Here is a 25,082-nt window from a genome sequence, read left to right on the forward strand (position 1 = left end):
TCTGTCAAGAGAATAGTGAGTTGAATCTCTTCTCAAGTTGTGGCTTTTTGAGTCTGCCCTGATTTCCCTTATACCTATCACCTAAATAAAGAACGATCCATCAGGAGACCATACATGTATAAAGCTTAAGTGTTTTCTCCAGAGAGTCCTAGAGCTGACATAAAGTGAGCAGTGTAATGCCCATGACCACAAGCTTTCCAGCAGGCTGAAGCATGCTGATGTGACTGAAGAGTTCATTACACCGTTATGTGACAGAGGAGGTCCTAGGAGCTAATGTGAGTATTGTGGGAAGAAGTGTGCACAAACACTTTTGTTTTGATTACAATAAAAAATTTATTTCGATTCATATCATACTGAAATATTAAATAAATAAAAAGTCAAAGAATGATTGAATGAGATTCCCCATCATCAGAGAAAAAGAATTTATTATCATAATCCATTGTGTAGTCAAAGAAAAATAGGAAGAAAATCTAGTCATGGGAGAAAAAAAGTGCTCAAGAGATTTGGCTTTGGTAAAAAACATAACACATATTCCAGGAGTGCTTCAGAAACTTTGCAGTGGTGGCAAATACAGTACAAGAGTTTGAAACCTTGACACATTGCTAAATGTTTTCCATTGTAGTTCTCTTCGACAAAATAAACCCAGGAAGTTTCCAGCAGGAACAGAGTCTTCCACATTGGCAGTGGGAGTTAGGTCTTCCCTCAGCATTATCTTTTGGAATCTCCTTATTCTGAAGGCATTTGAAAAAGCAGCAAAATTGTGGAGGAACTGAGACAAATATCTGACAGAACAGTCAGTTGCCTAAAGGACTCTAGAAAACATTCCTCTGGAATAGAAATGTGATGGCACAGACTATCCCTCATCCTGCAGCTGGAGAGGTCCACTCTGTTCTCTACACGCTCTGAAAAATGGGCATCAGTGGTACAGTTACTGCTTGCTCTTGGCAAGAGGATTAGATGGGAATTGCAGCTTCTTCCATGATGAAGACACTAAATCTACTCACAATCGTACAAGCCATGATGTTTTACATCTGCTGTCAGAGTGAGAATATTCAGGGAAAACTGGAAATTTAATTTGGACAGCAAAAGGAAACTTTCAGAACAACACAGGCTAGAAGACAATTGCTTAATTTACCACTGCCTTTGATCCCAAACTGTCACCTGTGATAAAAAAAAAAAACCAAAATCAATAGGATTTGGGTACCAAACCTCCATGAGAGATGCCATTAGGATCTTCCATGGAGTCTTTTTCCTCTTATAGTTGATTTGCTTGTATTACTGTGACATTTCACCAGAAGCACATTGATTAACAACAACTAAAACAGTGGGAATGCTTAAATCAAACAAACAAACATGGTTCAGGTAGAAACGTTTCACCCTTTCACAAAGGACATGTAGAGGACAGCAAGCCCATTGAATTTGCTGCACCTGTGACTTGCAGATCAGTTCTGCTGGCCACCGTACTGGGAAAGGGCTTCTTGACACGAGGTTCATGAACAGGTCTTAGCATGAAGATGTGAAAATCCTGCCTTTTCCATATTGCAAACCTGAAGGGTTGTGTGTGTACAGCAAAGGAAACCCAGTTCTCCATGAAGGTGTTTGGCATCCTCGGCTCTTTATATGTTGTGAGTCCAGTAATACTCATGTGAGCAGTTCATGTTGGTAAATGGTGCCCAGACTAGGGATATTCTAACTGACTATGCCATTGTGCCATGAATTCCTGCCTTTGAGGGGAGCTTACTGTTACCAACTGACATGGAAAAACAAGGGGACAAATCTTGGCCTGAAGCACATCACTGGTCAAAGGGCTGTGCTTTCACTGAGCTCAAATACGTATCTGCTTGGTCATGCTGCAACAACTGGTGCATGAGAGAGGAGTCATTTAGATCATGACTTCTAAACTGCCACACCCCCCAACCACTGTAATACATTAAAAATGAAATATGCCATTTTATTCCAAGCCTGATTGAAAGTCCCTTGAAGTCTGTGGCAAGAACTCCCCTGGCTTCACCAGAGGTGAAAACAGGTCAATAATCCATGAATCCTGTTTTTCATGATATCAAGGAGGATAAAAACCTGTTCTCCCTTCTTCACTACCTTGGATGTTGTTGAACACTACCATGTTCTTGGATTCATACTTTATCTGTCCTTGAGGATTAAAAGCATTGATTCTAGTGAAAATCAGGAGATACAAAATCTCTGCTGTCGGTTCCCTTCTCTCACTGCCTACAGGTACTGACATTAATACACTCCTTCCTCCAGAGATGCACATGATTTTGAAGTCTGGCTTACACTGTAGGATCAGCTTGTGTAGATTGTGTTCTTGTAGACGCTCCTACAGGGCAAAAGATTCCTGGTGTACTAGTAGCTGATATCCCAACCCATGATATTTCTTCCACTTCAAATAGAGACCTTGTAAAGAGCTATCACTTTCTAGAATTGTAAAAAAATAAGAGGAAAAAGTTTCCTTGGAACTTTTGGGATATTTTCCCGTAAAAAAGGTAAAAGCTACCTTTAAAAATGAGTCTTGTTTGTGTTTGCTCAAACACAATATAGGAGCTGTCGCTATTGGTTTTGACTACAAAAGTATACCACATGGAGGCTACACTTTGGTTAATTCCCCCCCCCCTTGTAAAAAAGTTTAATTTAGGGTTTCTCATCTTAAAAAAAGAAAATCACATCTGTTGCACAATTCGAAAAGGCACATATAAATGACTGAAAGAAAACAGTCCACATTCCAACCTTCAATCGATTAAATAAAAATAAGCATTCTAGAGTACTTTCCACCAAATAAAAAAGAAATAAAGATAATATATAACCCAACAAGACAAACAAGTGGCTAAAAAGGCCATTTTTTTGCTGGAGTTTCCAGTATTGTTTTCTGTCTTATTATGGCTGTATAGGAAGCAATATTAAATAATACATGATCGGGCATGATTTGATCCATGTTTAGAAACACTATCAATGCAGAATGAGGAAATGGTTGAAATATTTACTACTCCAGGCAACTTCATCATGTTTTTTCCTTAACACAGCATGAAACCAAAAATAGTAACAGCAAACAGCAGAAACAGTTCAAAAAGATCAACAGCAGAAGTGAATTCATTTCTTTGAGGTAATCCTTACTATGATGTTCACAGCTGCCCTAACAGGTCTCAAGTCCCAGAAGTTGTTTTCACTCTTCTTCAAGGATCTCTTGCCTTACTCGAGGAAAGAATGGGCACACAACCCACAGCTGCTGTGCCCAGGTTTCCCCTAATTGCAACAGGCAGATCTTTCATCAGTCATTCAGGAATCAAGCTGTAGAGCCTAAGCAGAGATTCATTTATTCCCATAACTGATTGGTAGTTCCCAGCTATCTGTGGATAGGAGATCACGTGCAGCGTGAAAGCCAGCCCTCGGCCGGGCCCCCTGCGGTGAGCATTGCAGCAGTGAGATGCTCCGAATCCACCGCAGATTCATGCATTCAAACCTGGCTGAAGCCCACATCATCTTCACCGAGCCTTGTTCTGCTGCATGTTGGAAATTGCAGCCCCCACTTCTCCCCGTGGCCAGGGTCATCTGCCCTTGAAAAAGCTTATTTTTTCAATGGAGGCGAGAGTCAAAGTTAAATTGAACTCAAAATCCCCATCATGGACACCCGTCTTCCGGAAAGCCCCAGCTGAGGCGTTGTTTTCCCAGTAGTGATGCCAATGTCCTTTGCTGTCCGCGCCAAAACCATACACATTCACCTAGGAAGTAAGAGGGAACTAGCGTTAGCCTGGGAAGCAATTGGCTTTCATCTGGAATGTCGAAAAAACTATCCTGATTCTCAGTTTATCTATAGGACCAGAGTGGTGTGCCAAGCAATTCTGCTGCATGAGACGATGTAACCACAGAATAATGACTCAAGGCCTACTCAAGGGACATTACATCCTAAGCTATGTTGAGACCAACACCATACTTGAACTCAGAAAGAAAAGGAAATTTCTATGTGTATTTGTTTAACAATGTAAAAAACACATTCCTGTCCCCTGAGTATGATGTTTGACCTCAGGGGTTTTTGATCAAAACACCATAATCCATCACCATCATTTGAGCATACATGCATGTTAGTGAGGACCCCGCATCTGCTCAAAGAAGCAAATGGCAGAGAAGATAGAGGGAAGGAAATAAAGGTTGAGTGAAGAGCAAGGACATGTTCCTGGCACTTTATTGTGAAATGTCCTGAGTTTTTGTCTATACATCCAAGCAAAGCCAGACTTTACCTCATCGCATACATGAAGTGCAAACATCAAAGACAGAAGGCCCGTGGACGGGTATCTTCCATGATGCTCGAGCCAGTTTTCATAGACATATTTCATAAAAGCTGGATTATAAACCAGGATCTAGGCAAAATTGGAGAGAAAGACTCATAAATAAATACCCTGGGAAAATAGCGATGGTAGCATGTTATCCCTAAAGGACACTGGGGTAGGGGAGTGCAGACGAAAGGAGTAATAGTTATTCCTTGAGGGCCGGTGAAAGGGAAAAATGAAGTCTCATAGTCAAAATGCATTCAAGAATACTTACCATGTGCAATGAGCATGAATATTGAATTACATGTGAATATTCCTTCCTTGGTCTTGATACTCTACCTGCTTACACTAGTGTAAATCCTGTGTGGTTCCTAATGAAACCAATGGGTACGAAATGGAACAGATAAGAGGAAAACTGGGCACTTTTAACTCTCCCTGCAGCATCCTGTTGTAATGCAGGTGAGCTCTGGGGAGCTGGAAGCCTGAGGAAAGCGAGTGTAAGATGCCATAACAGATTTCATAGAATCATAGAATCATCTAGGTTGGTAAAGACCCTTAAGATAATTGAGTCCAACTATAACTTGGGTGGGAACGTAGGAGCAACTGCATCTTCTGCACAATATGTCAAATTGTTAGTATTTCAAGGCCAGGTTGGATAAAGCCTTGGGTGGGATGGTTTAGTGTGAGGTGTCCCTGCCTATGGCAGGGGGGTTGGAACTAGATGATCTTGAGGTCCTTTCCAACCCTAACTATTCTATGATTCTATGATTCTAAATATGTCTTGGTACCTCTGTAGATACAGATCTAAGGAAACCAAGGGTCAGGTGTAAACTTTCAGGTTGTATAGCAGCATTTCTCCTGTTTTCCAAACATGCTGTTTTTCCACACATAAATTGCACTTGATTATCCCTGGGTTTCAACTAATGAACAGAGAGCACTTAAGATCAGACCTGAGTGTACAATAAATCCAAGGACTGGTGGGAGCCCTTGGTTTCGATCCCCTTCCCTGAATGAGGCAAAGAGGGTAGGTTCTTTCCATGCTGCGTTTGTAATTAAAGTGATGGCTTTCCGTGCTATCATCTCGTTAGCTGCAAGACTTTTCCTTTTACAGAGTCAGAGGTTAATTGCTGATACTGTATCTGTGTGTAATCGCTTCTCACAGGGTGTTCTGCATTGCATAGTGTGGGAAGAAATACAAGGTTCTCATCTCCCTGCTCAGGAAGCTGCTGCATATCACCAGCCATAGCCTGGGCTGGTGCTACTCGACCGTGACATGAGTTTAACAACTTGCCACAGTGCATCTCACACAGGTTTTGCAGAGGTTACTGTGTTTCTCACAACAGCTAGGGATGTGCTAAGTGATTATTTAATGCCCTCTATAGGTCCACTGTTTGAAGCACAGGAATATGAACTGATACTGGTTAAAAGTCTCATTTGAAGCCTTTGGCAAAACCTGGCCTCCTGAATGGAGAACATGTGCTTTAATCTGTAGTTTCAGTGCTCTGGGGCTAATGACATACTTTATCAGCCCTTGAGATATTAGGAGCCTGAGCTCCTTAGAAAATCAGCCTCTTCAAAAGCTGTGAAAATGAGATTTGTGTTTTGCTGGAAGGTCTACGAAAGAAGTGTTTTTCCTCTCCCTACATAGTCTGTCTTGGTTATGTCCTCAAACCATGCAGCTAGAACAAGTCTTTGCCTGGGGGCTAATGGTCCAACATGACCATTCTGCCCCATGGGAAATCCTAACTCCAACAGCAGGACATGTGTATTAAACCACAGCATAGGTGGGCAATGGTCAGTATGCGTGACATGGACTCTCTTCTGACTGCAGTAGGGTGGGCAACAGCTTTTTCCATCATTCTTTAACCTTCACAGAGAAGTGAAATCCCCTGACTGATGGCCTTCTACACATCCACACAATGAAATTAAATGGGTCAGAAGTGTTTTGTTAGCCTTGAGAGAAGTGGCATGGCACAGATCATGTCCACACCGCTCAAATCTGTCCCTGTGCAAAACAGGGAATATTCCCCGGTCTATGCTTCATGAACATTGCCTGAGAGAGTATTAATTCACCCAGGACAAAACCATCATGGCCTTGGCCTAAGCCCAGTCTCCAAGCTGTTTAACTGGGTACAGGTAGTTATTACAGCTGTGGGCTATGAGCCTTCCTCAAGAGCCATTGGTACCACCATGAATTCTCTCTCCACTGACTTGAAAACACAGAACTTTGTTCAGAGTTCACTTTGCTCCTTGTTATAAAGAACTGGACAAGGAGTGTGAAATACCCTTAGTTAAAAACCCTCCAAAGGCTCTCTACTCATTAGTATATGAGCTCAAAGTGTCACTACATGAAGTGGGAACTGAGCAAATACTGAGGAAGGTGAGCACTGTGGGCCAGCACTGCACCTTAAATGCCTTTGAGCAGTCCTAGAGGAAGCAATGCCACCTTCAGAACAGCAGTAATGCAACAGCATAGTCAGAGCATCAGTTTCTTTCCAACCTCAGTTATTTAGTGGTTGATCTATGGCCTGAATGGCATACAGGAGCTAAACCTTTAGCTTTGCTGAGCCTTGTAATGTGTGTGGATTTTGGTTGCAGTTTTTATGAATGTCAAAGGGGTTCCTCGGAATCTTGAAATGTCCCAGAGGCAAAAGACCTACAAGTGGATTAGCAGAAAGAAACTATAAAGCAGCATTGCTCACCTTTTCTTTTTTGACTTTGATTTTCCGAGGAACTGGAACATATGTACTGTTAAAAGAAAAAACAAACACAAACCAAGAAGATTAGTAAGAGCCCAAGGTATTAATATCTTCATGTATTTCCACAGAAAGAAAGAATATTCTTCATGCACAGCAATAAATTCGACTTATCTGAAAGTAATAAATACAAGAAGTTGTTGGAAAATGAGGCTGCAATTAATAAATGCAGCAGGAGAACTGAGCTGTTGCTGAAGCAGGTTTATAGGAAGCCATTCCATTTTTAAATATTCGAGTTAATTATTGACAGGAGGGCACCAAAGATTTAGTTGCAATATACTGTAAAATCAATCCTACTTGGAACCACGACTTCTAACTCTTGGATCATGACTGTTGCAGTATTTGCACTTTGATGAACGGAAGGGTTTTGCATTTGATTTCATGGCAGAAAAGCCTTTTCCCACCAGGGGGAGACTTTTCCCCTCCTAATACCTGTAGCTCTTACGTGATTTTCAGAGCAGGTGGTAGTGAAGTTCCTAATTTCTGTGGTTATGTGCAACTCCGGCATTGCCAGTGCACAGCCCCTCACCAGCAAGCTATTCCCTTCCTCCCCATGAGGACATTGAAGGCTTTGTGCAGTTCCCAGCATAAACCTTCCAAGTCATACCTTATGACTGGCTTGAAATCACAAGTCATGTCTTGGAAACAAAAAAAGTCTTTTCTTCCCCATACCATGCCCCATGCCTGCTGGCATCACGAGTGCTGGAAAAAGAGAATCTCCCTGAGTCTGTTTCAAGTGAAAATGTTCTGGTGAACTGGCCTTGTCATTGGAGTATATCCCAAAATATACTCTACATATTCTGTTAGATGGGCTGTAGTAAATTGCCAAAGCCTTCCATTAGTTCAGTCTAAATGTTTTCACTTGATTTTTTTAACAGCAAGGTTATTAAGGCTTTATTTCTCTTTCAACCATGGACCATCAGAATTTTGAAACATTAGCCTGTCTTCCCAAACCAGTGGTGACCTAGCAATGTCCTCATCTGCTTAGGTACTTCTGAGCATCCCTGGCCTGCAATCGCTGCTCTGGGCTGGATGAAGTGTTAGAGGTGACGGGTGGGTTCCAGCTCTCCAGAGATGTGACACAAGATGCTAATGGGGAAGAGACACCCATGCAGACTTCTTGATCTGCTTTAAGCAAATTTCCCTTGCATTTGCTTCCCACACCTGACCTTGATTAGCAAAGTCAGTAGGCTTGGTGATCCCACGTCCTTATTGTGGTTATGAAGACAAAAAAGGCTTATTTGCTGGTAAAAATCTCCTCATTATTATATAAATAAACAGCCTATCTTTTCTAAAAAAGTGATGTGAAGCAAACATTGGGTTCATATTTCATGGACATCAGGCTAGGTACAATAGAAGACCAGAGAATGGTATGCAGTGTTCAAGACATTATTTGGACACAGCCCTAATCCAATCAGGAGACTACTTCAGCTCTTGCCAGATGATGTTAGTCACTTTAATCATGGGGTATTTAATTTTCCAGAAGCAATATCCAAGTCCTGCTGTCACTTGGCTGTAGAACTTCATACAACCACACAGAAAGTAGTGGCACACTGGTTAAGACCAATGGAGACCTGTGTAAAACCTGGGCTACATAGCAGCCAGGGAATCAGTGATCCAGTAAGTACCACAGGAGCAGGAAAAAGACTGAAGCTTGTGATGAAGGTGGCTACAGGTGGGAAACATGGAAAACACTTTGCAGGGCTCTAGTAAAGTCTGCCATCATTACTGGCCGCCTTGTACAGGAGATTTAGTGTTTTAACCAAGTGGAAGATGTAGAACATTCTAAGGAATACCCAAATTGCTCTTTGCCAAATCAAGCGGAGATACGTGGAACATTTTCCACTGAGGAGATTCCTGAAAGACTTGAAGAAGGCAAGCTGAAGCAACTGCACTAAATATGACTGATGAGGGCCTGAAGGTTTTCTGTCCCAAGAGGCTTTTCTTGGTCTTTTCTAAGATAATGCTCAGTCTTAGAGAGCCACTTTGAATTGGTAGCTGAATGATTCTCTCAGACATGTCCCATTTGAGTGATGGATGTCCCATTTCAATCTACTATTAAGGCTATCTGCAGCCTGGCTTTCATTTTGAACCGTAAAAATTGCTTGAATTATAATACTACTGGGAGGAGAATATGATTAATTCACAGGTTTTGAGTCTTAGAAATTGTTACTTCATTTGAATGGGATACAGAAAATTAAACATTGTGTAAAAGTCTAACCAATACAGGATGCTTATCTTGCTTGTCTTGGGATAACTTAGGTTCTTCTTAACCTAACCTCACTCAGTTGATCCTATGCAGCCTCTGCACAGGGCATAATGTCCCTGCAGGTAGGGGTAAGGAGGTATTTCTTCCTTTCTAAAATACTGTATTTCAGACGTTTTTTATTTTTATTTCATGCTTTCTCCCCTTTGAAAATGGGCAACCAACAATTTCCTTATATACTGTATCTGACATTGTGTACTTCATGCGTGTCCATACGTTTCTTCTGCTAGTTTCATATCACGTTACATTTACTGTTATGATTCATGTGTTTATGGTTTTCTGGTTTTATTATTCCAGTGTACACCAGCTTATTCATTATGTAATTTCCTTGCTTTGAATATGGTATTTCTTTCATATGGTTAAATACTCACACGCTAATGGATACCAGATGCTTACCAAGCCCATGTATACAATCAAATTATAAATATATAATACATCCTGTAGTTTATTAAGCAAAGATGTTTTTCCTTTCCTGTGACTGCCTTGTGGTCAAGCAGCTATATCTTCCTGACAGGCTAAGGGCTCACGCAACTTGCAGTGTAGACCTCAGGTCACAGGAAGAGCCCAGACCTTTCTCCTAGTACAGGGACAGGCAGCAGACCTGCTTGGAAGATGTGTGCCCAGGTGTAGGACCCCCTATACCTGATATAGGTATAGGTAGTAGCAGGTAGCTGAGCTGTAGGAGACAGTGAGGAGGATGCAGAGCATCAGGGAGGCTGAGAAGGAGCTCGATAGCTGGTTCAAAGTGCAGTCTGCAGTGGACCCATGGCCAAACAGATAAGAACTCCCCCACCAGCACACAAAGAAGTGTGTGTGAGAGGCAATAATGCAGAAGAAAGGATGCTTGCAATGGCAAGGACCTGCAGGCGGAAGAGCCTTCCTCCAGAGCCTGGAGTGCCCTTGCAGAACCACTTCACTGCTCTGCAGACTGAAGAGGAAAGACCTGTCACATCAAGAGCGATGCTGGATATTGTTTTAGCCAGTTTTCTGAGTGGGCTTAGTTTTCTTCCAAGTTATGAGTGGATCCTGAAGATGGATGTTTTTCACGACAGCTTATGACTGTATATGCTAAGTGGCAAGAAAAGATAATAAACTAGATTTGTTACAAGTTAAGTGAGTAAGAAGTGAAAAGAATCTAAAACACAAATGCAAAGAGAGAAAAGAATAAAAGAAGTAAAATTCCAGTTCTTGTCCCATCAAAAAGTTTTCCTTAAAAATGTGAAGTAGGTCTTGTTCTCAGTCAAGAGGGACTTACTTTCCCAATTTTTTAATCTTCTGAAACTCTGAAATTGGGAAAAAAGTTGAAATGTCTTGAAATAGCTCTCTCTGGAATAAAGTAATGTGATCTGATGTGTAGCAGGGTGCCACCGAGCAATCCCGCAAGACTGTGGCTTTACATCCAACAGATAACCTTGTACACAGTACAAATGTCGCGTTATTTCATTCTCTGGATTAGGAAAAGCCAGCTTACAGGAAGGGAGGGAATCTGCTGACAGGCGTCCAGAAGAAACATGCATTTTGTTCACATTGCGTGCTGCCATAAATGTATTAAATGGTGAACAGGTGAACATTTACTTCTGAAAGCACTCATAAAGAATCAGAAAATAAAAACCAATGTGGCCCATTACTGCCAGGTAGAACATGTGAATTTAAAGCTAAGGCACACAGGTGACATGCAAAACAACAGTCTCCTCTGCACATCTCTCAATCACATTCCATCAGGAAAGACAGACCAAACTGCTTTGCCTCAAAGAGTGCACCATAACATTGAGCTGTTCCTAGAAAGCAAGTGTTCAGGACTAAACTCTGACCTTAGAGGGTCTGTAAAGCTCCCCTAGGCCTTATTAGAAGCAGGGATTTGGCCAGTGTTATTTCCTAGAGCAACACGAGGTGCTCCCACCCCTTCAGCCTGCCCTTACTCACAAGTTGATGGTGCCTGTGGTGAGTGCGGTGACAACCCAGTGCAGGTCCAGCGTTTTGAAGGGGATCAGGATCATGCTCACGTTTTCTGCCAGCTCTTTGTAGCTCTCAGGGTAAACGAAGTGGTGCGTGGTCTTGCTCCCAACATCCGATTCATAGCCAGCCGTGGGGGCACGGTTCATTCTGCAGCCCAAAAGTAAGAAAGGAAGAGAGTGAAGAAGAGGGACAGGAATTAGGTACAAACATGTGCAAATCTTCCCCAAATAATTTGCCTGAGAAAGGCAGGAAAATGCTCCCATGGCTAAGCGAAGTGCTGCATGCAGGTTCTTCAGACAGCCTTGACATGGTGTAGGGGTCTTCAATGACCATCACCCATGTGGACAAATTAACAGTAAATGAAAGCTCAGCTGTAGTGTGGTTTTCCTTGGACTGAATGGGAGTGTCTGCCAAGCAGGTGTGTCTCTGAGCACTTCCCTGCGTTCCCTTTACAGTTAGCAGAGAGCTGATCAAAAGAGTGGTGACCATGAGAACTCATCTCCTTTCATCCTAAAGCTGCAGTCTCCAGCAGATAGCAAAAACATTGTCCTGAAGTCTATCAGCTTGACTTTTTGCAGCTTCATCCCCTCCCCAATCTGGATGGGTGTATTTAGATGTCTAGGGTCAAGGTAACAAACTATGTAATGTGAGATGAAGAGCAGCAGATATTCATCATGGTTCTCCCATTAAAACGCACCAAAGCCACAGTGACAAATCCAGAACCTGCTGCTGACACTTCATCTACTCAAATCTTATTTTGTAATAAGTCCTCCAACTTCAATTCATCTACTTAGGGTGATTTTACATATATGTGTTGTGCTTTAGGTAACCCTAGGGTCACTGCATGGAGATCTGCCCAGGACCCACCAGGGCTCAGTCAAAATGAATTGGCCAAACAGGGCTACCTTATATTGGATGTCTCAGGGAAGAGAGTGTGTTTCTGAACTCAGGGCTGCAGAAATGTCTCTATGCTTGTGTACACTTCTGAAAGCAAATCTGGGAACACATCATCAGTTCCTTTCCTGATGCATTAGCTCCAGACAGGTAGAGATTTGCATGTTCTCTGGTGCAGTGTAATGCAAATCAGAGATCTCTGACTAACCTTGCATGAATTCATGGTGCTGTTTAACACCATGGAGTAACCCCCAAGCTGGCTCAAAACAGAATGAGTTTCCCTGCAGCCCGGTGGAGCCTTCTGCAGAGACATTAGCACAAATCCTGACAGAAGTGCAGGGAGGACAAGGAAGATGTAGGTGACAAGGTGATGAGGAGCATCATACATTGCCAGATAACATGCAGATCTGGTCACCGATAACAGGGGAGGTAAAATATAATTACCAAATCTATGCCAGGCTGTGTCATTGCAGTGTTCCCCCACATAAATTAGTTAAGTTTCTTCTAACTTCCACAAGAAAGAGTTACTAGCACAGGCAGAATAGCCTACAAGACTGCACGGACTTGTTATTGAGTTAGCCTCTTCCCTGCCAACCACCCACATTGTATTGTGTAAAAATACTAGCAAAGCAGGAGACGTACTCTGTTTTATCTTGAGATTAGTCAGTCTAAGGTTTACAATATGGGGTTTGCTTTCCATCAGGACAAAGCCAAGGGTGGCATCTAGGTTATCTTACTCACAACCTGCCCTCGAGTCTATGTACCTTCCCCACCAACCCTGGCTGGGCTGCCTGCGTGACATGGTCTAAGGAACTGCTCACACCCAGTCTCAGCAGGAAGGAACGAGCCGGAACTTCCTTCTCTGATGAAAGTAGACAGTTAAACAAAAAGGAGTGGGCTGGAACACAGTCCGTGGAAGGAACGGAGTCCCCTCAGACTCACTGGCTCTTCTCAGTGCTTGGCTTTATTACCACAACACGTGGAAGTGAGTATCAGGTCACCAGAGATTTTGTCTGCTGGATTAGCACACAGAGGGGTCACCTTCTCTGGTCACAAATTTCCACAGTGAATCCTTAAGCTTTGTGCCGTCCCTTCAGATCTGGTTTGATAAATCCAGAATTGGCAGGTTCAATTCCAAGTCACAGAGAGTTTCTCCCTTCCCAGGGATGTACAGCTATGGGAAGAACAAAGCCTTAGAGTAGAGGCACTGAATGTGTTACTCTGTAGTTGCTACTTAAAAATATAGCTTTTTGAGTCTAGCAAAGCCTTTTCTGCATGAATCTGGAAACGGTCAGGTAAGATAAGAAAGTCCACACAGAAATGGGGCTGTCTCCATTGCAAAGGACACAGAGTTAAGCATAGATGAACCTCAGCTGCCTCACATTTGCAACCTGCAGGACTAATGTCAAGGGCTCTTCCCTTCATGGATCTGAAGACCAGGTTGGCTGCCTCTGCCTTCAGGAGGTTCTTTGGTAGAGGACAAGGCATGCAGCTGATGGAAGCAGATCCCAAAATGATTACTGTGAACATTTAGATGTCATCAGAAGACTCTACAATGCGTTTAAGCGACACTGGAAGCCAAGCGGTGTACAGTGGCTTAACAGTTCAAATAGTGTTGATCTGCTGCTGCTTCGCTCTTGACGTCAATGCACAGGATCCTACTAAAGATTATGTTATTTCCCAGAGTATTTTCAATAGCAATTGCTCCCTTCCAGGCCTGCACTGCACTGCATCACTCCCTGAATTGTGCTGTACTCATAGCTGTGGTGTGAAAGCTGGACAATGCATTGGAGATGAACTTAGTTAGCCCACACATCTTGGCTGCCCTCTGCATGATTAGCTCTGCTCACCTAGTTCCCGCTTGTACCTCATGGGACAAAATAGGCAACCTTCACTGCTTGGAAAAGAAGAGGTGACACAACCCTTCACAAAGTAACTGCAGCCAACCAGTTTTCTCCTGTCCATTGCAAAGTGACTTTGTCTTTCTTTGCCATCACTGTCTGAGAATGAACCAGTGCAAGAGGTCAAATCTGGTACAATCAATAAGTATGTAAAAGAGCACTTGTGAGTACCATCTGTAGTGACTTTTGCTATATATTTTATGATTTTTTTTAACATAGGCAATTATGGATAGTGCAGAACAAGCTACAACTTCTATTCATTGTTCCTTTCCAAGATAAAACATGATGTTGTATCTCCAACACACAAAGTTTACATCCCTGGAACTTAGATTTGACCTAAGTACCAGATTTCACTCGATAGCCCCTGAAATCTCATTTGCTCACTTGTCCCCCAAGTCACCAGTGACTCTTAAACCAGAGCCATGTGGAGCTGGGGTGGTGCCTACTCACCTGAGCACAAAGTCATGGGAGTCAATTTCTTGGCCATACTGTGACTGCCGCAGGTTCCCAGAGTTGCCCACGACAGCGCATCGTCTGCATGTGAAAGTGCCTCGCTCCTGCAGCGGGTCCCCATCCCCAGGAATGATCCCAAACAGTTCCTTGAGGGTAGCATTAATATTCTTTGGAGTTTTCTCTCCTTGCAGCTTCTGTTGGGAAGAAAAATCACTCCAGGTTACTAATACAGCTTTTCCGTGAGCAAGATGTGGCTTCAAACGTCTGCTCAATGACCATCCTCACATCTACCTGCAGACACTGTCTCCTGTGTTCAGTTGGGAGCTGAAGTGTTAAAAAAAAAAAACCCAAACCCAAAAGAAAAGTGGAAAATCCCTTCTCACTAACTTTTTTAACTTGGTTCCTCTTTTTCCCTCTTTCTCCTTTGATCCCTACACCTCCTCAGTCTCTTTCTAGCCATGGTGGAACAGATAATGAGTTCTTCTCAAGGCTGACCTCAGCAGAATAAATGTTAGTCTGGTGCCTATAAACCTAATCCCACTGTGGGACAGATATCTTTTATTAGGAAAGGTATAAGGTTTCTTTTAACCCTCCTAGGAAGGACTGAAGAGTCTCATCGAACCTGATGGCGCACAGACACCCCTTCCTCAAATTTTGGCACATGCCAGAAGTGGAATTGGGATATCATATTGCTGCTGCTCTGTACTGCGGAGAAAGCAGCTGCTAGTGAATAGGAAACTATGGCAGAGTTAGCCCTGAGGGTTGGAGATGTGAAAGCATCCCAAAAATTCTCCAGGATGAAGAAAACCACCCGGACCTTGGTCATTGTGCCTGTTGCCATGGAGGGAAACTCTTTTGTAAGCAGCTCTGTGGTGCATGGTGGAAACAATGGCTAGGTCAGGAAGGTATAGGCAAGGTGCAGGGCAGGTGATGGTCACACACTCCCTGTCTGGGGCTCTGCTCTCTGAGGGCTACTACAGAGGTTGGGAGTGCTGGCAGAGAGCACTGCCCACCCTTGTGGTTCTCACAAAGGGGGAGCAGCTCCTAACACAAAACCTGCCAAAAGGCTCTGCCCTTGCTCTGCCAGCCCAGGGCAAGGAGAGGCAGGGAGGGAGAGAGGAGAAACACCTTTTCCTACGGCTCCCAGCAAGGGCCTGGGGTAATTTGGCTTTAGTTTCCGATGCGCTTCCCTCAAGGGCACCATGAACTGTTAACTTTTCCTGCTCTCTCTCTCACGAGCAAACACAAACAGATGTATTGCTGTAATTTTTGTTTAAATTCCCTGCTGTCTCTTTGCAGAACTATATAAAGCAACCTTATTTGCACTGAACTCAACAACAGGTCTGTGGAGCTCTGAGATACAAGGCAACACTGGGGCTAAGAACTTGAAACAAAGAAGACAAAGAAAGGTTGCATACATAGGCTTAATCTTCCTGCTAATCCTTGCTAGCCTATATACTCATGTATGGACTGCACAAAGTGATTGGCATACAAAGTAATCAGCATGCCCTATCCATTGTTACAGCCATGCTATGGAGTCCTTAGAATTTCTCTGGAGAGACCTTGTAACAGTATTCCAACACCTAAAGGGGGCCTGCAAGAAATCTGGACAGGGACTTTTTACAAGGGCATATAGGGATAGGACAAGGGGGAATGGCTTCAAGCTGACAGAGGGGATTTAGATTAGATATTAGGAAGAAGTTCTTCCCTGTGAGGGTGCTGAGGCGCTGGCACAGGGTGCCCAGAGAAGCTGCGGCTGCCCCATCCCTGGCAGTGCTCAAGGCCAGGTTGGATGTGGCTTGGAGCAACCTGCTCTAGTGGAAGGTGTCCCTGCTCATGGCAGGGGTTGGAACTGGATGAGCTCCAAGGTCCCCTCCAATCCAAACCACTCTGTGATTCTGTGATTATCACCACATTATTACACATGTGATTATTCATTTACCTAAATTCTTGTGCATTCATTACGAATCAAATCCAACCTGATTTTACTCTGAATATATAAAAACCACTTAATGTTAGAAAGTCTGCAGCCTTCAAAATAAACGGAGACTTCATAGATGTCATGGAGCATAGTATCAGGTGGATAATGTAGAAAAATCTGACCTTTTTTTAAATAGGAACTTATTTTGAGTTATTTGAACACGTGTGCACACACCCAAACTCTGCCTCTGTAAAGGTGATCTGACTTTCTACTGCCTTTAAGAAACCAAAGGGAAAACAATCAAACATGCACCAAAATATTAAGAGCATAGCTATTCTGCAGGGGGAAAAAGTGGGAGACAGACCCAAAAACAAACAAAAGAGCCAAATCAAACCAAAACAACCCAAAATCTTATTCTTGAACTGATTTTCTCAGAGAAAATTCAGACGAAGAAGGTAATTTTCAGAAAATTCTGAGTACTCGAGCCCCCTTTTTAAGTTAAATTGCCCTTTCAGCCAGGATGATAGCATCAGGAAAGGAAAGGACGTGGTGCATTGACATGTTTAATGCATTAAAATGATAAAGAACATTATAATGGATAGATACCTCCATTTACACAGAACAGGGATCTGCCTTTTCTTTCTGTTATGCTGCTGTCAGTCTATAGTAACTGTACAGCAACCAAGTTAAAACATGGGCACCAACACCAGCCTGAAAGCAGGACACCATCCTCCTGTTGGTTGTACACAACTTCCATAGCAAAGAGTATTACTACAGAGATTCCCTCAATGATTTCAAACAGGATGATGACCTGTGCACTGTGATGAACTTATTGATCTGTGCCCTTACTGAACAATACGATGTCTTCTTAACTCAGGAACAGAACAGAAGTGCTCTGTTTTAATTTCCTCGACAATTATTTGATTGGACCACACCTTTCAGGACTAATCTCCAGTCAGCACTGGTTCTAATCTTCAGTCTTTGACATCTCAGCAAAACAGAGCAGAGGAGACAATGAAGCTGGTTAACTCCAAGGCAAATACAGCTTTTAGAAGTACAGACTTACTGTGTGCCACCTCCTTATTGCACAATGTTTACTTGACTTCCTGAAAAAGACCGTCTTAACAGCATCACAATTACAAGCCAATTATAGTTCACTTTCCCACACCAAATTTTTGTCCTTTTTTTGGAGTAATGTTGTCTATTTCTTTACTTTTTATAAGCTCCCACCAGTCTGGCCTTTGCCACAAATCAACTAAAGCACTGGGTGAAAATCTGTCCATGTTGAGCAAGGCAGAGCTATAGCAGTGCCACGTGGCTCTTCTGGAACAGCATCCTCCTGCCAAGTGCTTTAGATGTGTACCAGGGATATGTGTACGGATACAGATGCTACAAGAGGGCTTAAATACACTGAAATACCTGAACCCTGTGTCCTCAGTGAAGTGACTGCTCTTCTCAGAAATCCATGCAAGCAACAGCCGTGTCTAAAGATGCGGTTTAATCTCTTGCTTGAATACAAAAGGTATCTTAACCCACCTTGTGTCCACATATAAAATACCATTAGATCACTTAACAACCCAGCTGCCCTCCATAAAATATTTGTCTGCCTCTTGGGAGTCAACTCTTCACCTTAAGTTGTTAAAAACTGTAATTCAGAGCCCAGATCGAGAAATTTCATAGAACCATGGAATCACAGAATGGTTTGGAGTGGAAGAGACCTTAAATCTCATCCAGTTCCAAACCCCTGCCATGGGCAGGGACACCTTCCACTAGAGCAGGTTGCTCCAAGCCCCATCCAACCTGGCCTTGAACGCTGCCAGTGATGGCGCATCCCCAGCTTCTCTGGGCAACCTGTGCCAGTGCCTCAGCACCCTCATAGTTAAGAATTTTATCCTAATATTTAATCTAAATCTTCCCTCTATCAGCTTAAATCCATTGCTCTTTGTCCTATCCCTATATGCCCTTGTCAAAAGTCCCTCTCGAGCTTTCTTCCAGGTCCTTTTAGATATTGGTAAACTGAACCCCGAACCTTTGAATTAGAAGTTATTATTAAATGACAAATGTCCTAATCATCTTCACAGGCAAATTACCCTGTCTGCCCAGCCTCACAATCTCCCCACTTCACATACAGCAGTTACTAGCTGATTTTGCATTTTCTTATTTAAAAAAGCAAGAACAAGGGCAAGTAAAAGTACCCTGTAAGTGTATGTGCTTCCTTTCTTTACCCATGAATGGCTTTCCAAGGAACAGCCTGTTGCTCATTCTCTCATCCCTGTGTGCACACCTCCACTAAGTGGACTTTGCTGCTTTTATAAACTTCCCTGAGCTCGCTGATACCATCACATTGCCAGTGATTGACAAGAAGCAATACCCAAAACTCAGCTGAGAGGATGCAAAGGGTGTGAATTCAGCCAAGACTGCTCAGAGCTAATAGCTTGGAGCAGTGAGGGCACAGCTATAGTCAGGGGAGCCTCAGAGGAAATCTCTCCTGGTACCTGTGCATCCTGCACCTATGGACAAGTTTGGCAGTGTACTAAATACAGCTTCAAAATCCCAGTTTATGAACAGGTACAAAATATCCACCTTAACCTGTAATCACTGATGTGATGTGGATGCAGATAGACCATGGATCGAGACACAACCTTTGCAGTGGACAGGCAGGTATACCTGTGCGTTTTGCAGCCTTGTGAGCATACAGCCAGGCAGCCTGGGGAATTTGGTGTTGCAATACTGCTTTTTTGTGCCTTTTCTAATTTTTTTTAACTGTTTTTAAAAGATAAAGAGGGAATAAAGACCCATGAGAATCTTTTTTACATAGCTACTAATAGCCTCGCTGCAGCAGTTCAGAGGTATTAATACTGACGCAGCGCTTCCCAGCTATAAGGCATTGAACAAAGATTAATCCTAGCAACAGCCTGGTGGGGCAAATCCAGGTAATCTCCATTTTGCAGACGGAAGGAGAGGTTAAAAGGAAACCATCAATTTTAAACATGCCTCCTTGGTCTGGAAAATATGGCATTATTATCGTCATATTTAATGTCCTGCAGTTACTATGCATCAAAGAGATTAAAGGGAAGAATATAGAGGCTTTCAAGAGTTTGGGGTTTGTTTAATCATTTGTGTCTGTCAAAAAATATGTATTCTCAAATATGAATGTAATGTGCATACTTTATGCAAATATGCTACAATGATATGCATTCACCGAATTGTATGAGTTCTGACTTCCATGGCTCATAGCTCACCTCCATGCCACTCTAAGGAGCAAAGACCCTTCCTCCACCAGCTCTGTGTGCCTTTGTTTCTGGTTGCAGGATGCCTGCAGCTCTGCAGAGCACACTGCAGTGCTTAGAGGGACCCATGAACCTGGATCACCTCCAGATCCATCTGTCCTCATATGTCCAAGGCTGGTCTAAATGCCATGCTTGCTTGCACCCTAGCAGTACAACACCAGGAGTAGCAGGCACTTGGACTAGCGCCTGGGACCTGAGGTGGATTTGGTACCACCTTCTGCTACCTTCAGTGTGCTGAGCCCTGTGTATTCCTTTCAAAGCATCACAGAGAGCATCCCAGTTTTAAAAACTTCTGGTGATCCAAGAAGTTGGGCAGACTTCCTACAAAGAGCATTCAAAATGCATGACTCAGGTGTCAGGTAGCTCTGCTGCTGTCCTAAAAATCAGTGCAGCACATGTATTGGGGATGCCCTCTTTGTTTGCTGCAATGAGTAAAAGCTAACATTTTGTTTTCAATAGGCTGATCACACAGCCCCACGAGCTGAGCTTTCTTCCTAAAAAAATCCAAAGCAAAACCCTCAAATATCATAAGACTTGAGATAAAAATTGTTGTAGCGTTTATGAACAATGTGCTATAGATAAGATTGCCAGGGAACTCTGAGCCTGATTTTACTTATGACAGTTTTAATCCATCAACCTCGACAGGCTTATTTTGGATTTAGAACATCAGGTTCTGATCTCATGTTTTTAATACCTTCTGACCACCAAAAACAATGCCAAACCCCCTCAGAATGAAACTAGAAAGCTATAAATAAGTGCTATGCTGTGTAACGGCACAGTTTCTTTGTTTGCCCTCGTTCCTTACATCCACAGCACTTGTGTCATGGAACAACAATGAAAAGCTTGCAGGTGAACCGGCTCAGGGAGGTGGGGATGATAACATAAACAGCAAGAAATGTGTCACATAACATAAGGTGCAACTTCCAAAGCACTGAGACTCTCCCAGTCCCTGAGCATAAGATAAGGGAAGGCAGACGCATGGATAGACAAGAGACATGCAAGTAGATGAGAAAAGAAAGAGAGGAGGAAGGAAGGAAAAGAAGGAAAGGAAGCAGCCTGGCAGCCATGTGAAGAGCTGTAAGCAAGTGAAACCACCCCATTCTTTAGCCCCAGATGTCACCTCACCTCAAATACTAGCTCTGAAATCAGTCCTTGCTTTCCTACAAGTGGAGGGATACTAATGCTCCTTACTAATACTAATGTTCCTTATCCACATGTACAACAGGGTTAATGGGAAGGGAGGTCATACTGAGCCTGCTGACAGACAGTTCTCTGGCAAGGACTCTGCCTGTGTTTAGTCCAAGCATATCACATGGGTCTCCCTGTGACAGGAAAGTCACAGCCTCATTGCAAACAGATCCAGTGCAGTCACCGTCATCTCAGTTACAGCATAACGAAACCAGCACGGTGTCTGAAGTCAGTTCCTGAGAGCAAACACAGTCATTTCTCCCATGAAATGATGTTTAAGAAATCTCAGGTCTCCTCACGCCTCATCTTTTTAGTACAAATACAGCAAAAAGTCACAAATTACTGAGCTGGCAAAGCAAGCAAGAGTAACACATGGCCATGGGCAACGTTTCATTTAAGACCGGCTGAAATCTCAGTATCGCTTTGAAGAAGAGCCTAAAAATGAACAGAGAAAAAGGGAGTGCAAACAGGATGCACCTGGGAATTACTGTAGAAATGACACTGACTGTCTTTGAAAGGCTTACCCAAAGCAACATGTACATAGGAAAAAGGCTGCAATGAGAAGCTGGGTTTACCCAGAGGCATCTTTCAGAGGAGTCAGGGCACCTTCTCCATCTACCATAGATTAGGGCATGTATTTTCAGGAAGGAACTGATTTCCAATAGACAATGAAGTTTTGGGGGACACCAAAATATTTCACACAATCTGGTTGAAGAGAAGTTCTGGCTGAAAAACAAATATGCTGGAAAAAGTACAGAAATCTTAGAAGTTTTATTTTTACCATCTAAGAAAAAAGTGCTTTGATTTTGTGTTCTGAAGTGGTGCATTTCCTTTGAACTTGACCTGAATTCAAAAAAATAAATGAAAACAATAAAAATAGGGTCAGACAGCCCTGAAAATTAAATGAAAAGCTTTTACTTGGGGGTGGGGAGAGAAAAGAAAACACTTTTGGCAGTCCTGAAAGTCACTGTTTTTTAGTTCAGCTGAAAAAGAAACAACCCTCCCCCCAAAAAATCTGTTTCGGGTTGAGCTGAAGTGAGGTATTTGTGCCTTTCTGTTTTTTTCAGCTCCACTACAAGGAGAATTAGAAATTCAAAGTTCTGTACTAGGAGTCCCAAGCTTTTTCTTCCTTTCTAATTTCTTTTAAGAGAGGATGCATTCAAACCTCATGTTTAAAACCCAGTGAGGTCTGAGTGCAGAATGCAGTGTGGTTTTGCCCAGCGGCGATGCGCTAATCCTTGGGGACAGAGCAGAGGCACCGTGCCCACCAGCACAGCCTCTGCACCGATGACAGGATTTAGGCTTGACTATCCCATCCTGTCCCCAGCAACTCCTCAAGGTGCTGAGTGCTCCCCATTTCTTCATTCAGAGGCAGTATCAGGACGCATTTCACAGCCAGCCTGAACACTCATGGTGTTCATGAACATCCTCATCCTCTGGAACTGGGGTATCACCTCATCCCCCAAACCTGCCAACTGTTAGATCAGCTCAGGTCCCCGGTATAACCTCACCCCAGGGCAAGTGGAACTAGGACCTGAGCTTGCCATCTTCCCTTCTCATGGCTCCAGCAAAGCCCAGCTAAGAAGTCACGGAATCATAGAATCAATTAAGTTGGGAAAGACCTTTAAGATCATCAAGTCCAACCATTAGCTCAGGACTGCCAAGGCCACCACTAAACCATGTCACTAAGGGCTTCATCTACATGGTTTCTGAACACAGGAAATGTGGGGACCAGAAGGAAAAGTGTCTGGGGGCTGCGAGAAAAAACACAAATGATGGGAAAGCTGAGTCATGGTCAAGGAGATGGTGAAAGGATAACGCCTGGAGTATGTGAGACTCACAGCAAAAAGGAGGGCTTAATTTTAAAATGAGGGTATCATTTATGCAACAGTTAAAGCTGTTGTTTAGTGGCATCTCTTTTTCTCTTCTGTAAATGCAACAGCCAGCAGAGTGAGAAGTGATCAGATACAGCCTCATTCCCACAGCACTTAACACCTCCTCCAAAACTAAATGCCCGCACTGCAAAAGTGGGTGACTGCGGAGGGGGTTCCCCAGGGTGCCAGGAAAGGGCTGAAAGCCCCAAATTCGGTATCCAGGGTTGCTGTGCTCACTGCAGGCTGTTGTGTGTTCAAAGAAGGGCACAGGGACACTGTTTTTCCAGAAGAAGGAGAAAGCAAGTCATAATGAAACTGTGACTTGACTGGGGTCACTGCAGTCAGAACCTATGTGTTTGCAGCTCAGCAGCACAGGCTATAAGCAATGAATTTAATCAATGCCTTGTTTCAAGAGGACATAAAAGGGGCTTCAATTAGGCAAAACGTTGGGATACACCTTCTTCCCTTGTGTGCTTTCTGAAGAAGGCATCCGCTGGCTTTCATGATGCTTGGGTCAGGCTCATTGGACCACCCTGCTCAAGGATAAGCTAGAGCTGCTCCTTCCCAGTGACCCATGGCTTCCCCTGCAAGAAGCAGGGACATCTTCAACTAGATCAGGTTGCCCAGACCCACATCCAGCCTGGCCTTGAATGGCTGGAGGGATGGTGCATCCATCACCCTCTGGGCAACCTATGCCAGTATTTTATCAACCTCACTGTAAAGAATTTCTTCCTCACATCCAGCCTGCATCTTAGTTCTTTCAGTTTATAAACTAAAAGAACCCTCTTTTAGTATAAAACCACAACCCCTCATCCTATCACAACAGGCCCTGCTAAAAAGTCTCTCCCCATCTTTCTTATAGGCCCCTTTTAGGTACTGAAAGGCTGCAATAAGGTATCCCCAGAGCCTTCTCTTCTCTAGGCTGAACAACCCCAACTCTCTCAGCCTTCACTCATAGAAAAGGTGCTCCATTCCTCTGATCATTTCTGTGGCTGTCCTCTGGACCCTCTCCAACAGGTCCTTGTCTTTACTATCCTGAGGACTCCAGAGCTGGATGTGGTACTCCATGTCTTATGACAGGGAGAGCCCCAAGGGAATTACACACTTCACGAGCCTGCTTTCCTACCTCGACGGATGGCAAAAGCCCTTTTTACCATCTGAAGACACACGAGGTGGCTTACAAAGTCCAGTATTCCCAAGAGGAGGGAGAAAAAGGCAACATTAACATTTGCAAATTCTGAATTCACCGCTTAACTCTGCCAGCGACTTTTCTATCTTGGAGCAAGTGAACATGTTTAGCCTACAAGCTAAACAGCAGCAAGAACACCCACATTCTTCCACCTCTGCTTCCTTGTCAGCTTGAGATGGCAAAAGCTTTTGGCAGGAACCAGCTCTCAGGATCTGCTCAGCATTACTTGAAGCCTGACACCAGAACCATCGCACAAACACCGGGCTGCACCCACGCCTCCCACTTACCAGCCACCACCTGTAGCTGTCTTCTGGGATCAAGGCATTTTGTGAGGTCAGGAAAGGTTGCATAGTTGAATTAAATCTCTGATCGAACCAGAGGGAACGTCCCAGCTCCGAGATGCACGTGCGACAGCTGCAGGGTCTCTTGGGGTACTTGAAGAGCTTCTGGACTTGCTCTGAAAACTGCATGATGAGATGCCTGGGGTCCCACGTGTTGGTGGTCACCTGGTGTGTGTAGTTCAGCAGAAACGACGTTACCGTGATGAGCAGAAAGGCGAAGGTAAACACTTTCACGTTCCTCCTCCTTACGATGACCATCTTTCCCACTCACGTTCTGCCGTCAAGCACAATACAGGGTCCAACGTAAGGCAAAAAGGAAAGGATGCTGCAGGCACCTGCCGGTTACCGCCCCAGGCTTAGGCTGAACATACAGACTCCATCTATATGGGAAGAAGTTACATTTCCCCCAAAACAGGCTTCAGAAAGGCAAAGCTGGGTATTTCCTTTCACGTCCTCACAGTGCTTCCAAGTCTCTTCCACTGCTGATAGCTTCTCCCAATAAACGTTCAACAAAGATGGACTCTTGTCCTTCCGTGTTCCAGAAGATTTAAAGGAGAGCAATATCAGCATTAAAATTTAGGTTTTCTGTGTGGGAGCAAGCCATAAATTAAAGCAAGCAGATTGTAGAAAGAAAAGGATGGTTATTTATTTTGTATCTCGGAAGTTAGCTAACGAAGGATCGGATCAGATCATCCAGGGATGTACATTCCAGCAGGCAGATGCGCTTTGATGTCCATTTAAGCCACGGAGAGCAGTTTGCAGCCTGGAGACACACA

The 25,082-nt window shown here is 43.5% G+C and overlaps 1 protein-coding gene across 8 annotated transcripts in view; it reads right to left on the reverse strand.

The window, feature by feature from the left end:
- Positions 1-388: 388 nt before the first annotated feature.
- The window catches only part of ST3GAL1 (ST3 beta-galactoside alpha-2,3-sialyltransferase 1), a 74,415-nt gene continuing 49,721 nt past the window's right edge, over positions 389-25,082 (reverse strand). For all 8 annotated transcript variants that reach the window (XM_065668998.1, XM_065668995.1, XM_065668996.1 and 5 more), the window contains 6 exons: positions 24,253-25,069; positions 14,501-14,697; positions 11,223-11,402; positions 6,980-7,025; positions 4,248-4,367; positions 389-3,731 (listed from right to left, as the gene is read on the reverse strand). In XM_065668998.1, the coding sequence (XP_065525070.1) occupies positions 3,558-3,731; positions 4,248-4,367; positions 6,980-7,025; positions 11,223-11,402; positions 14,501-14,697; positions 24,253-24,564 (1,029 nt within the window). In that variant the 5' untranslated portion in view covers positions 24,565-25,069 and the 3' untranslated portion in view covers positions 389-3,557. The remainder of the gene's footprint in view (positions 3,732-4,247; positions 4,368-6,979; positions 7,026-11,222; positions 11,403-14,500; positions 14,698-24,252; positions 25,070-25,082) is intronic.

The sequence above is a fragment of the Lathamus discolor genome, chromosome 2 (assembly GCF_037157495.1).
Source record: "Lathamus discolor isolate bLatDis1 chromosome 2, bLatDis1.hap1, whole genome shotgun sequence".
NCBI classification, from domain to species: domain Eukaryota; kingdom Metazoa; phylum Chordata; class Aves; order Psittaciformes; family Psittacidae; genus Lathamus; species Lathamus discolor.